Genomic DNA, 18,069 nt, shown 5'->3' on the forward strand with positions numbered 1-18,069 from the left:
ATACCCACCAAAAAATACAGCTTGATAAAAACTGTATGACGAATCATATGTAGATTTCCAAAAGTCCTTTTCAAAGTAATTGATGAGGATTGGTTCTGACTATCCTAGTCTTTTATTTTGGTTAAAAAAAAATCTTCAGAGCATTGTTACAATGCCCTATTGAAAGCATTGTGGAGCACCGAGACTGCTATTGACTATTGAAAGGACTTTATACCGAGATCCCATTCCGATAGGAGCAAGCTTTTCTTCACCTTCCCACCAAGGGGCACTGCCATCACCAACCAATCTCCAATATCCTGACTGAAGCAATTCTGCTTGATCTTCACTAGCATTTTTCAGCAGCGCCTCTAAGCGGAAATTAATTCCAAGCATTCCAAGAAATTGGGACTGTGTAATTGGTCCAAAGGCATCAGCACCAGCTGAAAAGTAAACAAACAACATATTTCCAGGCAGGCAATAAACTGCTAGTACGTGTCAATCCAACATTATTATTATATTCTGTCATACAGATAACTTCTATTAATAATACTACAGTTCTTCTCCCCTCACATCAAATTAGGAAGGAGACACATATCAAGAACACATGTATTCTCTGGTTCCATAGGTCAAAACTGGCCTTCTTTATGGGCAATAAAAAAAAATCTAAAATCTAAAATCTAAATGAGCTAACCCTAAATCAAATACAAGTTATAACTAAAATACAGATAGGCTTCTTAGATGTCGGAATTTCTCATTCAAGAACTTCATAGCAGAGAACTCAGAACACTCTTATTTGAGTTGAAGAATGGTCCTTCCAGCATTCCAGTTTAATGGTACTTTAGAAACTAAAATGTTCAGGAGTACTTCATTATTTTTAGAGAGGAAATTACTTAGCCTCGTAGTTACTGGAGTTATTTGGTGTTCAATCATGTACAGTTTGCCATATACCAAGACATTTCAATCATGAGTCAATCAGCAATATTAAAGTGCTATGATGTATGCATCATTATTTATCCCATGAGCCCTTCACTTAGAACTCTTAACAATTGGATTCCTCCACCATCCAATACGAATTTCATCTATTTCTCTGTTTCATTTTAAACAGCTTGTAGCCATTCTTTACATTCATCAAAGCTGGCAATTACAGACATGCATCAATCTAGGGATAAAGATTCTTGGTTCATTGTGAAAATGCCTCTCTAGTTCTTTCCCAACACAATCTCCTGTAACTGCATGAGATATCTTCACAGTTAATGTAAGAAGCATGATATTGTGGCACAGTAGGTATGTCTAAAATGTCTCCACTGTAGGAAACCATCTGGTGTGCATAAGAAAATAACTTCCAAACCATGAAGAGGAATTTTAGGGTATGCTAGGATCAAGGTGCTACCAGATTGCTGCACAAGATGCATAACCACCAAAGAGATTCTTGGAATTTGTGGGTGAGCAACGATAAGTATCATTGCATCCAATTACCCAATATCCTGTAGCTATTGCTTTGCTATCAGATCACTTTGCAAGATGTACAAGAAGCAGCCCTTTATTCAGAATTTGTGAATGAGCAGTGATACATCATATCCTTGTGTCTCCTTCTACAATTGCTGTACTATTTCCTTGCTATCAGATTGATTCGTCAGATGCACAACAGACTATTTTCTTTCCAGGTTAATTTCACAAAGTTCCATGTGTCAGATTGCATAGGGGCAGATAGAATTCAGTGCAGAATGACTCAGATTCTAAATGATTTTGCATAAGATACAAAAGAGCACAAATAATTCTTGATCAAGCAATTCAAAGGCTTACAAATATTGCCAGTACTATAGCTTGGAAATGGAAGGATTATTTAACAATTTTGTTATGCATCGGAATGATGACAGATCTCCACAGAAAAGACCAAAATATTGGAAGCAGGAAATATCTGGCATTGAGCTTTTCCAAGGATCATTTTGTTAAGTTCCACTACAGATACAACTTCTTGAATGCAGTTCATATATCAAGTCTTTTAATTATTACAATTGTAGAAGCAGTGAAAAAGCCTTTTTTTCAGTAAAAAAAATTCACAATACCTATATAAAAATACACATACCTGCAATTTCTTTGATAGCATGTTTTATGGCAGCAAAATCTACATAAGCGCTTAAATCTGCACTCCCAGGGTCTTGTAACACGTCCACAAATTTGTGCTTGATTATGCCCTACATACATAATCGACATGTATTGTTACTCATTGTATTCAAGAGATGTCAAATGTATTGTAGAAGTCTACTTATTCTTTACCCAACCATTCTCATACAATATACTGATTACAAATGGGCATAGCACAAGGTGACATAACTAGGATTCAAAAAAAACTATTAGTAATTATCATATTTTTCTATACTAAATTGTTGTTCACCTCAACTTCCAACAATTTTACCTATTTGGAGATATGGAACATCCTTTCCTCTCTTTTATGTTGCTCATTCTTTTACTTCAGTGAACATTGTTATGGTTGCATAGGTATATCTTGTAAACACTTTGTTATAGTAGCATTGGTCTACCTTGCCTTCCAAAGAAATGGACCTAATTTTGATTTCAATGAGATAATCTGTAAGTTTATGATTCTCCTCTTGTAACTCAATCTCCCAGCAGGAAAACTTTCCGTGAACTCAAACATTGACTTATTATAGTGGGTTCCATTTGTATGTGCGTTGCGAGGAAATGACTTTACAGGAAGTATGGGATAGAAGTTGTAGGAAACCAATTCAATGTTCAAAACTAATGTTTAAAAGGATCGTCTTGCCTGTTTCTTTTATTTCCTCTTGGATTACCATGCTCTCATAAAAACTCACTCAATCTTGTTGCCTTCAAGTCATATCTCTTATCCACAAGAACCATGCCCCTCAAATCTCACAAAAAAACTCCTATTATTTAGAAAATCCTTAAAGCTTCTGTGGCAGATGTGGCATTTCTTTCTTGGTTTTCCATCTGCACTACCACTTTAATTAAACTTCTGAGAAAAAACTTCATGGATTTGGGAAAATTTTATGATACTCACCTCCTTGGCCTTTTTCAGATTTGAGATATATACAAGAATGTGAGTTGATTGATTCTCTAATATGTCATGGTATCTAACTATCTCTACAGGGAAACAAAAGTATACCGCTAAAGTAACTCATATCTAACCTGAAGGCTGTCAGAAATCATCTTGTCTTCCCCATAGTCAATGACAAGAGCACCACCACCATCTTTTCCAACTCTCTTTGCAATTTCATGTGCCATTGTCATAGCTTGAGGACACACTTCAACTTGATTAAGCTCAGCCTTCTCTTGCAGAGAAGCCCATTTGAACCGTTTAGTTAGATAAAGTTTGCTTGCTGTTGTTGGCGTAGGTGATAGTACAAAACGTAGACCATGCCTATATAAACACATAATAATATATATTTAGTAAAATTTTCTTTAGTACATGGAAAATACAATGATACCAGACATTACTTGGATGTCTCATCCACATCGATAAGTTTCTCACACCAGCCTCGAGAAGATTTCTGCATTAAGCCACAACATGAGTTTCTCAGCTCAGCTCGTTACAAAGAGTTCCTGCATTCATAGAGGTACGAAAGAACTTCCTAACAACATCCTAGGATGAGTGGAGAAATATTGCAATGTGAAGTTGGATATTTACCTGAAACTGGTGTATCGGTAAAGCATCAAAAAACTCATGAGCAATAATAATACTTGGAACTGCAATCAGAAAACAAAATATATTAGAATCACTTAGTGAAACAGTCAAGCCAAAAGGAAAACAAAGGACATATGTGGTTGTAGCAGATAGCAAAATCAACATTACCTTCACGTGGAACCTGTTCCAAGTCAGCATACCAAGAAAAACTGCAATTGAAAGTCGTGCTCGCCAAGTTTTGAGGGTTCTGTTGACTTGAAGCATCCTTGCACAGATTTGTATTGACCTCTTGCTGTTCTAAAACAATGCCAAGTTTTTTCTGCTGCATCGCACGCAATGCAGGACTGCACTCTACAAGATGAACTGATATTGAATCAGTAAAGTCACTGAATTTTGAAACACCCTGCCCAAGCATAAGAAGACCAAGGGGCATTAAATTTCATATGCTACATAAAACAACATGATCTGTAAATGAAGATAGAACCTCCTTGTCTAACTTAACATGTTATAATTTGTCTACTTTTAAGTATATGAAAATCAGGATGCAATTGAGACAACCATCGCCCTGAAACTTTTCACCCTTGAAACCCTTAGTTTCACCAGTAGCAGAGGCTGAAGTGAAATGCCAAACCGAAATATCTCGCTATGCGTGCGTATATAATTAATATATGATATATATGTATTGATAAAGCATATGTATAGTATACATATCATTAGAAATTGACAAATTTACTTATCTTGAATACTGAAAGTCAGAAAATCGAAAACAGTTTCAGTTGAGATTTTTGGCTAATTAGAAAACATCTCAGGCATTTCAGGCTTCATGTTTCAGTTCAGACACACTTTGAACTTCTACATTTTGAAAACGTATATTACCAAAGGGGGTAATATACATTCTTTGATCAATATAATACCACATATAAGTAGATATATCTAACTTCTACACTACCAGCAACAAGGTCAGAATCCATTTTTCCTGTTAATATTTTTTATACAGTTATAGAAGTAACTTTATCTAAGGAGAATACTTCCCTTATCCATGGGACCCCTTTTTGGATGTTTGTGCAAGACAAACTTTTCCACTAAGGAAACATGGTTCATGCTTTTTCAGTACTCCATAGTTCACCTACCTGCTTCTAGAAGCCCATGTCATTCTTATAGCAAAGGGTGCTGAAGTTTAAGTATAGGAATACTAAATGAATTTATGAAACATTGAAAACCCTAAAGTGTTTTATAAACTAAATGTGTATTAAAGTAAGGTGTATAAAAGTAATACAGGAGTCCATTATTATCATGATGGTGCACAAGAGAGAATAAGCCTGGCAGGAGATTCACTATGTTGCCCACAAGTTGAAAAAATTAAAACAAATGCAGAACACTGTTTATGCTATCCGATAGAAAGTATTTGACAAAGGTTAATTGCCTCCACAGCACAGTATTTGAGAGGTAATTAGAGAGCATTGTACCCGTAGGAAATCAGCCATTAAGGTACCACGACCAGGACCCAATTCAATCAAATTTATTTTCTTAGGCTGTCCCATTTGTTGCCATAAGCACAAGCTCCATATGCCAACAAGCTGAAAGAAAGGTAGCTTTATCTAATGAACATTTTCAAATGAGAACAGGAAGAATATTTAGCTTGCCCAAAAATGTAGCAACCTCTCCAAACATTTGGCTAACATCTGGTGAAGTTATAAAATCTCCACCTGCTCCAAACACATCTCTGTTCATATAAAAGCCAGCATTTGGATTCGTGAGAACCTCTTCCATGTAATCTGCAACAGATATTGGACCACCTCGAAACTGCAGCAACGCATTAATGAGGAAATTTTACATAAGGTAACTTCATCAAGCATCTGCGTCACAAATTACTTATTGTCTATAAAATGCTTAGGATGTTCAAATAAATACAATTCACAGAAACTCCAAATCAATGATTCAGTAACACAATAAGGTGCCCAACTCATTGGATGATGTTCGCCCAACTCCAACAGTGATCATATTTCAACTCATATATCCACGTCCATCCACTAACAATCAACACATTCCATTCTCTTCTTTTAAGAAACCGTGATATATAGATCTACAATTTATAATGCTAGCTCAGGAAGCATGAGCAAATAATCAGTAGTCCTTCCAAAGGGAAAACAAGTAGGAAACAAATCTGAGTATAAGCCATGATGCAGGCAGCATGGCCATAAATCATAGGGCCAATCAAATTATTTATATTGCCTCATTCTGTCTTTGTGAATAACTCTTATATTGGTTAGTGTTTAAGACTTATGCACGGCTATATGGCTCTAAAACTCCATTGGCATCATCCATTGGGAGAAGTATGGTTAGCACATATAGTTGTTAGCTTTGCATGTATGTGATACTCAACTTGCTATATGAAAATAGCATTATATTCCTTGTAAAGACATCAAATATCTCGGTACTTCATATAGAGCATCACTCAATCCCAGAGCATGCATTGCAGAATCTCCATCATTGTCTTATAAGGTTGTTAAATTTCCAGATTGATGCCATTACTTTTGTTTTACTATAACATTTCTTTTGTTGTGGGTGAATGAACAAAAAATTGTGCATGTTGCTCATCCATTTAGGGTTGAGCCTTGACTGTTACAAAATGCAGGACCTCTTCATTCTCCATTCTTGTAAGATATGTATAGCATCCCTTCATTAATGCTAGAGGACAACATTTCTAAACTACACTATGGGAGGAATAGATATTTATGATCATATAAAGAGTGCACAAATCCTGAGGCAGGAACAAACATTGACAGATTGCCTGACACTGAACATGTTAGAAATTTGTCCCTCCTATGAGAGAAGCAATCGAAGTCTATGGGAGAAGTCAGCAGTCGAATCACCAAATTGAATTGACGAGCCGAACATTGGATGGTCGGTCGGATAGACCAGCAAGTTGACAGGGTCGCCGACAGGTTTAGAGGAAATGGAGAGTCGACTTGATCAGTCGACTGTATTGGATGGATGATCCAAGCCAAAGACAGAGCCGACAAGTCGGGCCGACTGGATGGTCGACATGAGAGTCGACTGGACTGCTGACTTGTGTATAGGTCAGATAGTCAAGTCGATCAGTCGGCTGATTAACAACTATTATTATTAGATAATAATAATAATAACATATCCCTATCTATAAATAGGAAGAGCTAGGGAAAACTAGTTACAGTTGAACATAACAAAGTGTTGTATAGAGCTGCTGTATAGAGTGTAACAGAGAGAGAGAGAGAGTGAGCGGCGGCACAGTTTAGTGAAACTTGCCCTAAAACCCTAAGGGGTATTCTCTGTTTTATCAGATATTTGTAACCTGTTTCTTTTCTTTCTGTACTTCTGTTTTATAGTGAAAGTCTGCTGCCCGTGGTTTTCCCGTTTTAGGGTTTCCACGTAAAATACTGCGTACTTTGCTGTTTTCTGTATACTGTGTGAATATTTTCAGCATATGTTTCTCATCTATTCATGGTCTTATATCAACAGAACATGCAAAATCATGAGAAAAATGCTACATTTCAAACCAAGGAAAAAAGTACATACCTTGATCAATGACTTTATGTGCTTCACCATAGCTGATTCTTCTACCAGTTTCTCATGGCAGTGGTCTAGTAAGCACAAAGAATGCATAGTATGTGAATGAGAAAATTTTCAATTAAATGTTAAACAAATGTTTAATTTCCTAATAAATCAAGATTTAAATTACATGGATTAGCAAGGAACCCCTAATTTCCTGTCAGAAGCTTAGATGTGTTCCATCCTATTCATAAGTGACCAACATGTCAATTGGGACTCAGATGTGCACTAGAGGAAACACTTTGAACACTACCACCAAAGAGTATGGTAATTGTTAGATTATTAATTTGTTCACAATGGAATGCATTTCCTTTATATATAATTCCATGGTCCACCTCGACCACAGCCCACCCATACTAATATGTAAGTAGGCTAATTACGCACATTGAGGCTGCCACAAGAATGCCCATAACATGCTACACAAAAGCATATAGAAAAAGAAAAAGCTCCTTCTTTGGGCCAATGAGCCCACCCATACTAATATGTAAGTAGGCTAATTACGCACATTGAGGCTGCCACAAGAATGCCCATAACATGCTACACAAAAGCATATAGAAAAAGAAAAAGCTCCTTCTTTGGGCCAATGAGCCCACCCATACTAATATGTAAGTAGGCTAATTACGCACATTGAGGCTGCCACAAGAATGCCCATAACATGCTACACAAAAGCATATAGAAAAAGAAAAAGCTCCTTCTTTGGGCCAATGTACATCACTACCTTCTCTAATGATTCCTCCGGCTATCAAAGGAAAATATGTCAGAGGTTTTGAGTTTGAGTTTATTAAATATGAGGTGTACTTTGGTGTTTTCCTTTGAAAGGGGAACCTAAAATCAGAAGACAGACATTGAACTAACATGAGAGAAAAGGATTCTTACCCTGGAGTTGTGGAAAAAGGCCTGCAATGAGAAAACTAAATAATAATAATAAACCTACACCGAGAAGGTGATCCTTATCTGATGTTGTGGGAAGGGCTAAACTGAGGATTTAACTAGAAGTAAATAAATAAAAAACAAAAATATTCTTTTATGGAATTGTTGAACAGACTAAAATGAGGACAATCTCTCATAATTGATTAACTAAATAGAACCTAAAAATGAGAGGGGGAGAAAGGTAATTTTTATACTCTTTCTGTGAAAAGTAATTGACTGCAAAGAGCCATAAGGGGTGGGAATGCCACATTCAATTTTGCATACTGATGTTGAAACGGATTCGTCTGCCAACTATTCCACAGTTGCACCAAAGCAAACCTAGGTCTGCTCTATGTGAAGCCGCCAGAGCTCGATCAACCTCCCAAGTTAGAGGTAATAGCACATATACCAGTTATTATCCATGAGTTGCAGGCCTATGGCCAGGCCAGGCCAGATAATCGTTTGAAAAACAGATGTTTCCAAAAGTCGTAAGACCATGTATGGGGGGGGCTGTGCAGAGTGGTTACTAAAAAATAAATAGAACCTACAAAATGAGAGGTAAAAAAAGAGTCTTACCTGGAGCAGTTGAAAGCCCAGTTCTGTCAATACTGATGAAGCTTCTTTTATCTTCTTCTGCTTCTGCTTCCTCTTGATGATGATTATGTTGACTAACATCGCCGTCATGAAGTTGATCTTGTTTTTCATGTTTTTCATGATCAGAGATGGAAGAGGGGGAGCAGAGATGTCGATGAAGAAAAGGAGCGGGATTTCTACGATAAGTTTCTAGACCAGAAGAAGACAAAGGAGGAGGAAGAAGAAAGCTATGGAGAGGAGTCGCATCAGAGTTTCTTATTCTACTTCTTCTGGTATTGATACTTCTGAGTCCGACAAAGAAGGTTCGAGCGATGGCGGAGGACCAGCGAGCCACCATTTTCTGGGGGAGGAGGAAACGCAGAACTCTCTCTCTCTCTCTCTCTCTCTTCCTGCTGCTCTTCTTTTGTTCACATTTCCAAAACCTTCCATCATCCCATACGTGCACTCGCATTCGCGAATGTTTCAACACATTCGCGTATGGTACACACCCTTCAAAGTATGGTAAATACCTTACTTTTTTGTATTCATTATTTATTATAAGGTAAATTTGTTTTTAAAAGGTAAGAAAGATAAGGTAAATAGTGTTTTTTTTTTTTTTTAAACATGAGAATGTTTTGATAACATATGCATTCGTATGAAAAAGGGAATGTTTGCCAATGCATTCGAGTATATTACGTTCAACTCAAATCATTCATTCGCCCACCAAGAAACATGAGGAGGAGGAGGAGGAGGAGGAACCCTGAGTTTTCCATTATTCCATCCGGTGCCCCTCTCGGCATTCTCTCTTTCCTCTCCTCTCCTCTCCTTTCTTTTCCTTTCATGTTCCCTTTAACTCGTATGCGTGTGTAGTACACGCGCACGCGCTCGTGTCTATCTACTACCAAGTCATAGAGAGGCCTTCCTGGCGAGGGAATCGTGGCCATCAATGGGCGGACGGTGCATGATGCGTTTTCGAGGGCACGCTTGATCTGCACCGTCAGATCTTTATCTAAAAATGCGCACGAATTTCTGATAGCGCAACTTTGCTAGCCTCTGTCACCAGTAGCCCAACTCTCTGATTGCTGTAACCCAACTCAAAGCCATAGCCTGACACAAAGCTTGACATTGTAGTATCAATATAAATGGTTGTTGGGATGGAGATCCATTTGGACCAGGCAAGTATGGCTTCACATGAACCACTTTCCCTAAATCTTGAACTACATAGGCATCTTGCATCATCAAAGACCAATCAACTTCGGACAATGCATTTTCTTATTCTTTAATGTATTAGCCATTGTATGAACCTCCTTTGGTATCATAAAGAATCTAAAAGTCACAAGTTCTAATGGACTAGCCTTGGACTTGTGATATATTCTTTTTCACATGCTCATCCGTGCAACATGCCTTGCACACCCAACATCAAATAGGTCATATTTGCAACACCATATGACATTAGGTGGTCCGGCAAATGGTACACATCGAGTCTACTTTCTAAAACATGGCCACTACGAAGTCCATATACATAAATGGTCATGGCTGCATGCTTAACCATGGTTCAATCTAACATTGACATGAAAACTACACCCACATCGCGATGAATCCTTTCTCCTTCGAGTGCAATGATGAACTTGTTGAGGCACACTTGTGTGATGACAATCATATACATCACGGCAACACAAAATACCTTTGGGAACAATACCTTGGATTCGTTGTCTTCCTCAAATGTTAATGATGTTGTGGAACATGACAATGTTTCCTCTAATTCGTCTTTAGACATTACAAATATGAAATCTACATCTCTCAACATGATCGCAATATCTTAGTATGTATGATAGCAATTAGGATGTTTGATAATGTTCAATGAAGGACAACCAACTAAGGGCACAATTAAGAAAAATTAAGGGCAAAATTAAGTAAAAATTGATGGTCCAAAGTCGGGCAATATGATCTTTAAATATGATCATTGTAGGTAGTTGGATGACTATGGTGATTTTGGTTAGGCTACTCATTAATGAGCCAGCCTCCAACCTGGAATAGAGCTACTCGTCTGGTGACTACCATATATACGTATAGACACCATGTTGACCTTTAATACCATATTGGCCATAAACTTCATTTTCATGCCATGATTTCAAAATACACTTTGACACCATATTGACCATACACTTCATTTTTATGCCACGATTTCTAAATACACTTTGACACCATATTGACTATACATGTCATGATTTCAAAATACACTTTGACACCATATACACCAAAATATTGCTTCCTCATTATGGCAACTAATAATGTTTCACACCGAATATCTTGCATTGAATATTGAATAGTGATTATACAACAAATATACCATGTACAAAATGGGATGGTTGGTTGCCAAGAATTATGATATCGATACAAATTGATATTACACCAAATCCGCCATATACAAAATCGGAATATACAAAATGGGATGGCTGGTCCAAAAGTTTTAGATATCGAAAAGCTTGAAACCTAGTGTGCCCATTTCACCAGTCATCCAAAGGAGCTTGTTTAACTTGTACCACATTAAGTAGATCGAGCATATAGAGTTTGTAATGCATGAAGAACTTGTGGGATTGAGATTGATTATCTATATGCCCACCCTTGTAATTGTTGTAATTTTGAACTTTGATAGCTTTGACGATATAATTGTTTGATAATATCCTATATTTGACTTTGTACATCCAATAACTCTTCATCACGAGGAGTATATGTGTATTGGTAACACATTATATCTAATGAGAACTTCTGACACTTTACTGATAAAATGTTTGTGTCTTTAGCATGAATCAACCCATAACCCTATGAATGTCTTCTAATATATTGTGATGATTTATCCAATCATCAATGCATCCAACCCATTCATTCTTACACACCTTTGTAACAATACTTTGTTCCATACAAGCATAAAAAAAAGAAGTGTAAATAACAAAGAGTTAAAATGCAAAGGGGCCTTTTAAGTAAAGATTTATACATATTTGTCACTTGCTTATTGAACCCAAAAACATGTGGGGAATGATACAACAACACTAGATCTTGCAAAACTAACATATCAAGCTATTTTTATGAAAATTATTTGTCATACATCAAATGAAATTTGCTTCATCACACATTCTATCCAAACTACTATATGTTTGATGTTGTTGTGTAAATTGAAAAATAAACCCAATCTTAGATTGATGCATCATGCAAACATTTCCATACACACAACTTTTGAAGGCATCAGATCCCAAATTTGTTTGCTCGGGAGAATCCATTAGTTAGATGTAAAGTAGTTTGTCATCCATTAACCCAAACATTAAATGACCCATAAAAAACTTAAACAAACAATTTATAAGATTTGAATAATTGGAGATCATAGCGCAATATGTTGAGTAGCATTACCGCCTCATTGAAACAAGTAACTTCCATAAGAAAAACCGTCTAGAAAGATCGCTACAATACAACTTTGTGAGCAATGTTTGTCCTGCACAATCATCACTTCACTTGAATAATGATGAGAATGTTGACTCACATAAAATGTGGAATGTCCACATAAATGCATTATAATAATTTTAGATCATGATTCATGATACTTATGTCCGACTGCAAATAATATATCCCATTCCCTACTTAAAAAGTTTGTCATAATAAGTATGTATGATGAGGTGAACATGTCCATATCATATTCTATAATATCACTTTCATGGTATCAACTTTATTGAAGTTATTGCTCCTTACAAACATTTGCATCTATAAAAGTACTTACACATGTTCCAACATTGCATAAGGTTTTAGATGTCCTAGATCCTCAAAGCTTTTTATTTAAACTTGACATCAATCACTTCCGTTACAAAATCCTAGGTTATTTGATGGTTGCACAACCCTACCTAGTGAATCAAATTGCAATCAGGAAGGTAACCTTTTATCACAAACTTTTCTTTTCCATTGACCTTTCTTAGGTCCCTCCATTCTTGAATAACCTTGTGAGAAAGTGTGATTGTTATTATTGGACTCTTCCCTTTGCATCGCAAGACCCTTTCCTTTTATCTTACCTTGTACTTGACATAATTTCTTATTAGATACTACATCTACATTTAGGCTAGTATTTGGATTCTTACTCTCACTAACAAAACCTTGGCTTTTACCTCGATCATCGTTATGACCCATCCCATTAGAATTTCCCTCATCCTTGACAATATCAACAATTGATAACGCGACATCCCTCTAACCTCATTCCTTTCTCTTATCTCCAATAAGGTTCTCCATTGATGGTTGTAACTTGTACATGATATTGACATTTAGTCATAAAGTGCCCCTATTGATCGCATTTAAAATAATTGCTTGCATATGTCTACCACTTAAGCTTGAAATAAAGTCACCTCCTTCTAGACGTTTATGAGTTGTGTCCCACAACATGAAAAATCTACAATTGTTCAAGGATTTGGCTCAAGAAAAAACCAACAACATACCCATATGAGACACGAAACCTGGCAACAATGGCCACAAAATGATACTTTACAATCCATTGTCACCCAAGCATGACATTCTTGTTTCAATAATGCACATAGTAAACCATGCATGATCACTACATATGATGTACCAAAAATGCACTTCATTAGATGCACACTACATATGATGGACTGAAAATGCACTTTATTAGATGCACATAACAAACCACATATGAACACTACATCATTGGGAGCTTTTCAAACAATGCACTTTGATGCTTTGACGAGCACCATACAACACCATAAAAGTCCTTAATCACAATTAGGCAAAATAATTGCATTCAACTTTTGCTTAATCCATGGGATTAAAGGATGTTTATAGTAAATAATAGAGCGACAATGCAATTGTAAAACATGTCAAAACATTTAAACATTGACATAACATCGATATCCACATCCATAACTTCCTCTTCGACACATTCCTTAACTTCTTCTTCATTTTGCTCTACCAACCTTGATATTAAAATATTCCAATATCCTCCATGTTTGCATCTATTTCACAAGCCTCAACATATGATGACATTAATATTTTGCTTTTTCAATATTTCATATTCATTCACACTCCCACAACATTCTACAATCAACAAATTACTTCTCTCTGCAACCTTTGTACTCATATGATCCTCCTTAACTCATTGAGAATATTTTTCATTCATATGTTCGTTTAGCAGCAATTACAAGAAGAGAAACCCCAAATCGACCATGACAAAGTAAAACCCTAAACCCTTAGAGCTGCGCATATTCGACCTTTCTTTATCTCTCTCTCTCTCATTCAATCTCTTGTGGGCTTGATAAAATAAATACAGTTAGGTAGCACAACATCGTGGAGGTGTAGAAGATGGTCCTCGAACATGACCACCTTGGAGTCCAGGCAACCACTCCATACATAGTGATGCCTCTTAGAGTTGAGGTGAGACCCATTCAATAGGAGAGTCCACAAGTACATGGCCAAAGTGAAGGACATGGAGATGCACTCCTTGCTCATTTAGAATTGGGATGCTAGCATCAAAATGAAGCCTAAGTCAAAATAACAAAGTTTTACCTTTTAGTGAAGCACACAACAGTCAACTCCCACTAAGAGGCTGATGATTAAAATAAACTCACACTAACAATATGAATCATTTAGCATAATTTGGCATGCATGATCTAAATTTGTTATTCGCCTTGACATTTAGATGTCAAAAATCAAATTCCTAACCAAATTTCGATGGAGGAATAATGTATAAACAAGGTAAATTGTAGTTTTTGCCGAACACCACCTACATCAAGGATCATGCAACCAATCAAAGTATACTTGGATTAATTCAACTGTAAAAAAGTAAGCTAGAGAAAATCATGTATAAATACAATAATGTATAACTAAATTATCACCAATTCACTAAAAGTATTGCCCCCATACATTATGAACCTTTTTATGAGTTAATAGTATAAAATTCACTATCCCGTCATTTTGAAAAGTAATGCGCCATTTGAATGGAAAGTGAGTATGTAAGTGAAAGCAAATAGAATTATTGAAAATGGTGTCAAATGCTCACATTTGTTTAGAAAACTACATGTGTGCATTATGTCGTGTTTTATATGTGTGGAAATGTTTAAAATAACTTAGATTGAAAAGCACAAGCTTTACAACCACATAATACATTATCAAGCCACATATGTATTTTTTATTTTAAAAAGTTACGATAATAAGCTCTTCAATATACTAACAATAATTTCATCTGAGAATATTCTAGGGAGTGACTTAGAGATTTCACATTAGGCTTTTGAATTTGATGAACTAATTACATTGTGTTAGGGTTATGTAGAACCTATTCGTGTTGGGTACTTATCTTCTCGTATTAAAGGCACGTAGATTTGCTTTGAGAATGTGCACAAATTAAGAATAAAAGATATGAATCACACAAATGTCCTAGAGAGTCACAACAATTGTTAATAGGTGTACAAAGCTAAGAAGTTATAATATTTGGCTTCATGTAATGGATAAAACTAGCAAGAGTTGCTAGTGAGAACAAATTAAGTATACAAGAATAGGTCAAGTTTTAACTAGGATGTTATTCAAAATGGAGGGAGGTTCTTCCCAAAATTGGGGCCGCAATTGGAAGAGTGTTGCACGTTAATTCGTCTATGTTTAGGGACATTGTCGAAAAAGGAGGAGCTCCGTCTGTCAAGCTACTCTATCAAAAGGATGCAGTTTTACCTAATTGGATTCGTCTTCCGAAGTTGCAAAGTAATATGTTTCAGAAAATTCAAAAAGTGCTTTACTTTGGTTTGCCCAACCATTGTTTTTCTTGTAAAAAAATCAGTCTTCGGTTGCCCATGTCAAGCCTATTGTTGTTGTGAATAATCAAAGTAATAGTGTTGTCAATACTTTGTTGCCTCATGCAATTCAGCCGAAGAAGGTTTTCGATACATCTTCGAATTATGCGTGGAAAAGGAAAAGTGTTGACATGCTTTCCTCAAATCCCCTTCAAATTGCATTGACTGAATGTAGTAAGGACGCTTTGCGGCAAGATATAGGAATGTCAGTTTCCGCTCCATCTATGGAGATTATTCCAGTCATTTCCCCTCACTCTGCATTGCATGAATGTAGTATGGATGCTTTGCGTAAAGATGTTGGAATGTCAGTTCCCACTTCCTCTTTGGAAATTGTCCTAGTCATTGACCAAGTGCCAAAACAAGTTATGACAAAAGTTAAAACATTAGTTCAAAAAATGATAACCTCTTTTGAACATAAGGGTCCAAAGGTAGATGCTCGATCGTATTCGATTGTTTTGCAGACGGAAGTCAGGAATTGTCTTATGTTTTCCCCTCTGTGAAGGACAATATAGAAGCATTTGGGAATAGTAAAAATAGGGTGCATAAAGACCACCGTGTTTTATACAAAGATTCCCGTATGGAAAAAAGAATAACAAGAGCAATAACATCTTCTCAAAAGGAGAGACAAGGAGTTTTGACTAATAAGAGGTCTTTTCTCTCTCACTCTTAATATGGATTATTTTAACATTGCATCTTGGAACCTTCAAGGATTAGGTGTGAGTCATTGTAATAGAGTAAAATGTTACTTGAATCAAGAACTATCTTTATCTTCTATCGGTAGACGTGATATGTTATGTTTTCAAGAACACCATCTTAATTCGCGAAGAATGGCATCGATTCAAAATTTATTACAAGGTAGTTGGAGTTATGAATGGGTCCCAACTTTTGGACCCTCTGGTACCCAAGGTGGTCTTTGTATCGCACTTAGAATGCAATGGCAGTCTCATGTGCAGGCTAAAGGAGTCTTGAATGATGGTAGAGCTCAATATATGCTTATTCTTATTTCTGGGAAGTTCATTGGTTTTTTGAATATCTATGCTCTGAATTGTGTTGCGGGAAGAATTCGTTTGCGGAATATGTTATTGCAATATCTTCCTATGCCACAACATTGGTGTATATGTGATGATTGGAACATGATTGAAAGCCCTATTGATAGATTAGGTGGTTCTTCCATTACTATTTCAGGTTCGCAATTGCGTGAGTGGGGGAAACTAATGTTCAAATATGAAGTTATTGATTTGTGGCATATTCCTACTTTCTCTCGCATGCATGATTCCTTATTATATTCATGTTCCAATCGAAGAAGTGCTACTCTCAATTTGTCCAGAATAGATAGGTTTTATGCAGATTCTTTTTTTTGGGATCGTGGAGGATATGTGGGTATTGTATCTGGCACTTCATTCTCTGATCATGCTCTGATTTTGCTCAAATTCTATATGGACAATCATAATTCTATTTCCCGATTGTATATGCCAAGGTTTATTGTTGTTTATATGACTTTGCAACATTCAGTTTTTTCAGTTTGGAGAATGGTTGTTGGAGAATCTAATTGTCAGAAATTGTAGAATGCTCTTATTGTAGTCTCCAACTTCTTTGTATAGCAACCTAAGATAAAACAAAGTAATTACACTAGAGGTTTGCTAAATGCAAAGAGAGTTTTGTCTTCTCTTCAAATTTTGCAAGAAAAACAGTCTCATTCTCAATACATTCATTCTGAATTGCAAAATGTTACGATGTTGATTGCTTCTTTGCAACAAAAGCGTGCACAATTTTCTTTTCTAACATCTGTAGCAAGATGGTGTGCAAAAGGTGACACCATGTCGATTTTAAAAAAAAAATGTTATGCCTAAAAGAAATAAGATCCAGATAGTGCAGTTAAAAAGATCTGATGGTTTTGTCACAACGGATAGAGTTGAAATGAGGCATATTGTAGCCGATTAATATGATTCTTTGTTATCAACATATATTTCGAATGTTGAAGTTCTACAGATGCGTCAAAAAGTTTGGACTGCTACTTCGGTCAAGGTAACATCTCTGATGTCACATCAACTTCTTTGTCCATTATCCTCTTTTGAAATTTTGCAGCCTATCATAGGTATTGGAATAGATGTCTGCCCGGGAGTAGATGGAATGGGGAGAGATTTTTTCCTTATATACTGGGAGTTGATTGCTGACGATTTACTTGCAGCATTTCAAGAAATGTTTAATACAGGTATTATGCCACAAATGTGGAAAGAGGACTTGGTTTGCCTCATTCCGAAAGGTGATGTAGTCACAGATGAGGTTAAGGGTTGGCGCCCCATTACTCAATTAAACACAATTTACAAAATATATGCTAAGTTGTTGGCTTTGCGATTGCAACCCTTTCTTCCGGACATTGTGCATGCATCTTAGACGAGATTTATGCAGGAAAGTAGTATCTTTGATAAAGTTTTTTTGTTTTGGGAGTTAATAGGGATTGCAACAAAGAATAAGGAAGATCTTGCAGTTCTTTTATTAGATTTTGAGAAGGCATATGACAGAGTTAATTGG

At 36.3% G+C, this 18,069-nt stretch overlaps 1 protein-coding gene across 1 annotated transcript; it reads right to left on the reverse strand.

Annotated features, from left to right (window-relative positions):
- LOC147859205 (NADH dehydrogenase ubiquinone complex I, assembly factor-like protein (DUF185)) lies at nucleotides 1-9,086 on the reverse strand. The gene is made up of 10 exons (XM_087325995.1): nucleotides 8,714-9,086; nucleotides 7,196-7,260; nucleotides 5,300-5,443; nucleotides 5,107-5,217; nucleotides 3,809-4,043; nucleotides 3,644-3,702; nucleotides 3,454-3,506; nucleotides 3,145-3,376; nucleotides 2,066-2,174; nucleotides 1-419 (listed from the first exon to the last, which is right to left on the reverse strand). The coding sequence occupies exons 1-10, from the start codon at nucleotides 9,066-9,068 to the stop codon at nucleotides 157-159; spliced, it is 1,626 nt and encodes a 541-aa protein (XP_087182121.1). The 5' UTR covers nucleotides 9,069-9,086; the 3' UTR covers nucleotides 1-156.
- Between the last annotated feature and the right edge of the window lie 8,983 nt (nucleotides 9,087-18,069).

This window comes from Azolla caroliniana, unplaced genomic scaffold, assembly GCF_043228905.1.
Source record: "Azolla caroliniana isolate FFs.n. ecotype wild unplaced genomic scaffold, voAzoCaro1.0.p SCAF_10, whole genome shotgun sequence".
Taxonomy (NCBI): domain Eukaryota; kingdom Viridiplantae; phylum Streptophyta; class Polypodiopsida; order Salviniales; family Salviniaceae; genus Azolla; species Azolla caroliniana.

What these genes read in the sequence shown, in the direction of transcription:
- LOC147859205 (XM_087325995.1), bottom strand. Translation starts at nt 9,068, where the DNA reads ATGGTGGCTCGCTGGTCCTCCGCCATCGCTCGAACCTTCTTTGTCGGA. An exon ending in TACCGATACACCAGTTTCAG is followed by an intron (nt 3,507 to 3,643) that starts GTAAATATCCAA and finishes GGCTTAATGCAG; the next exon opens with AAATCTTCTCGAGGCTGGTG. An exon ending in TGCTATCAAAGAAATTGCAG is followed by an intron (nt 420 to 2,065) that starts GTATGTGTATTT and finishes TTTACTTTTCAG; the next exon opens with CTGGTGCTGATGCCTTTGGA.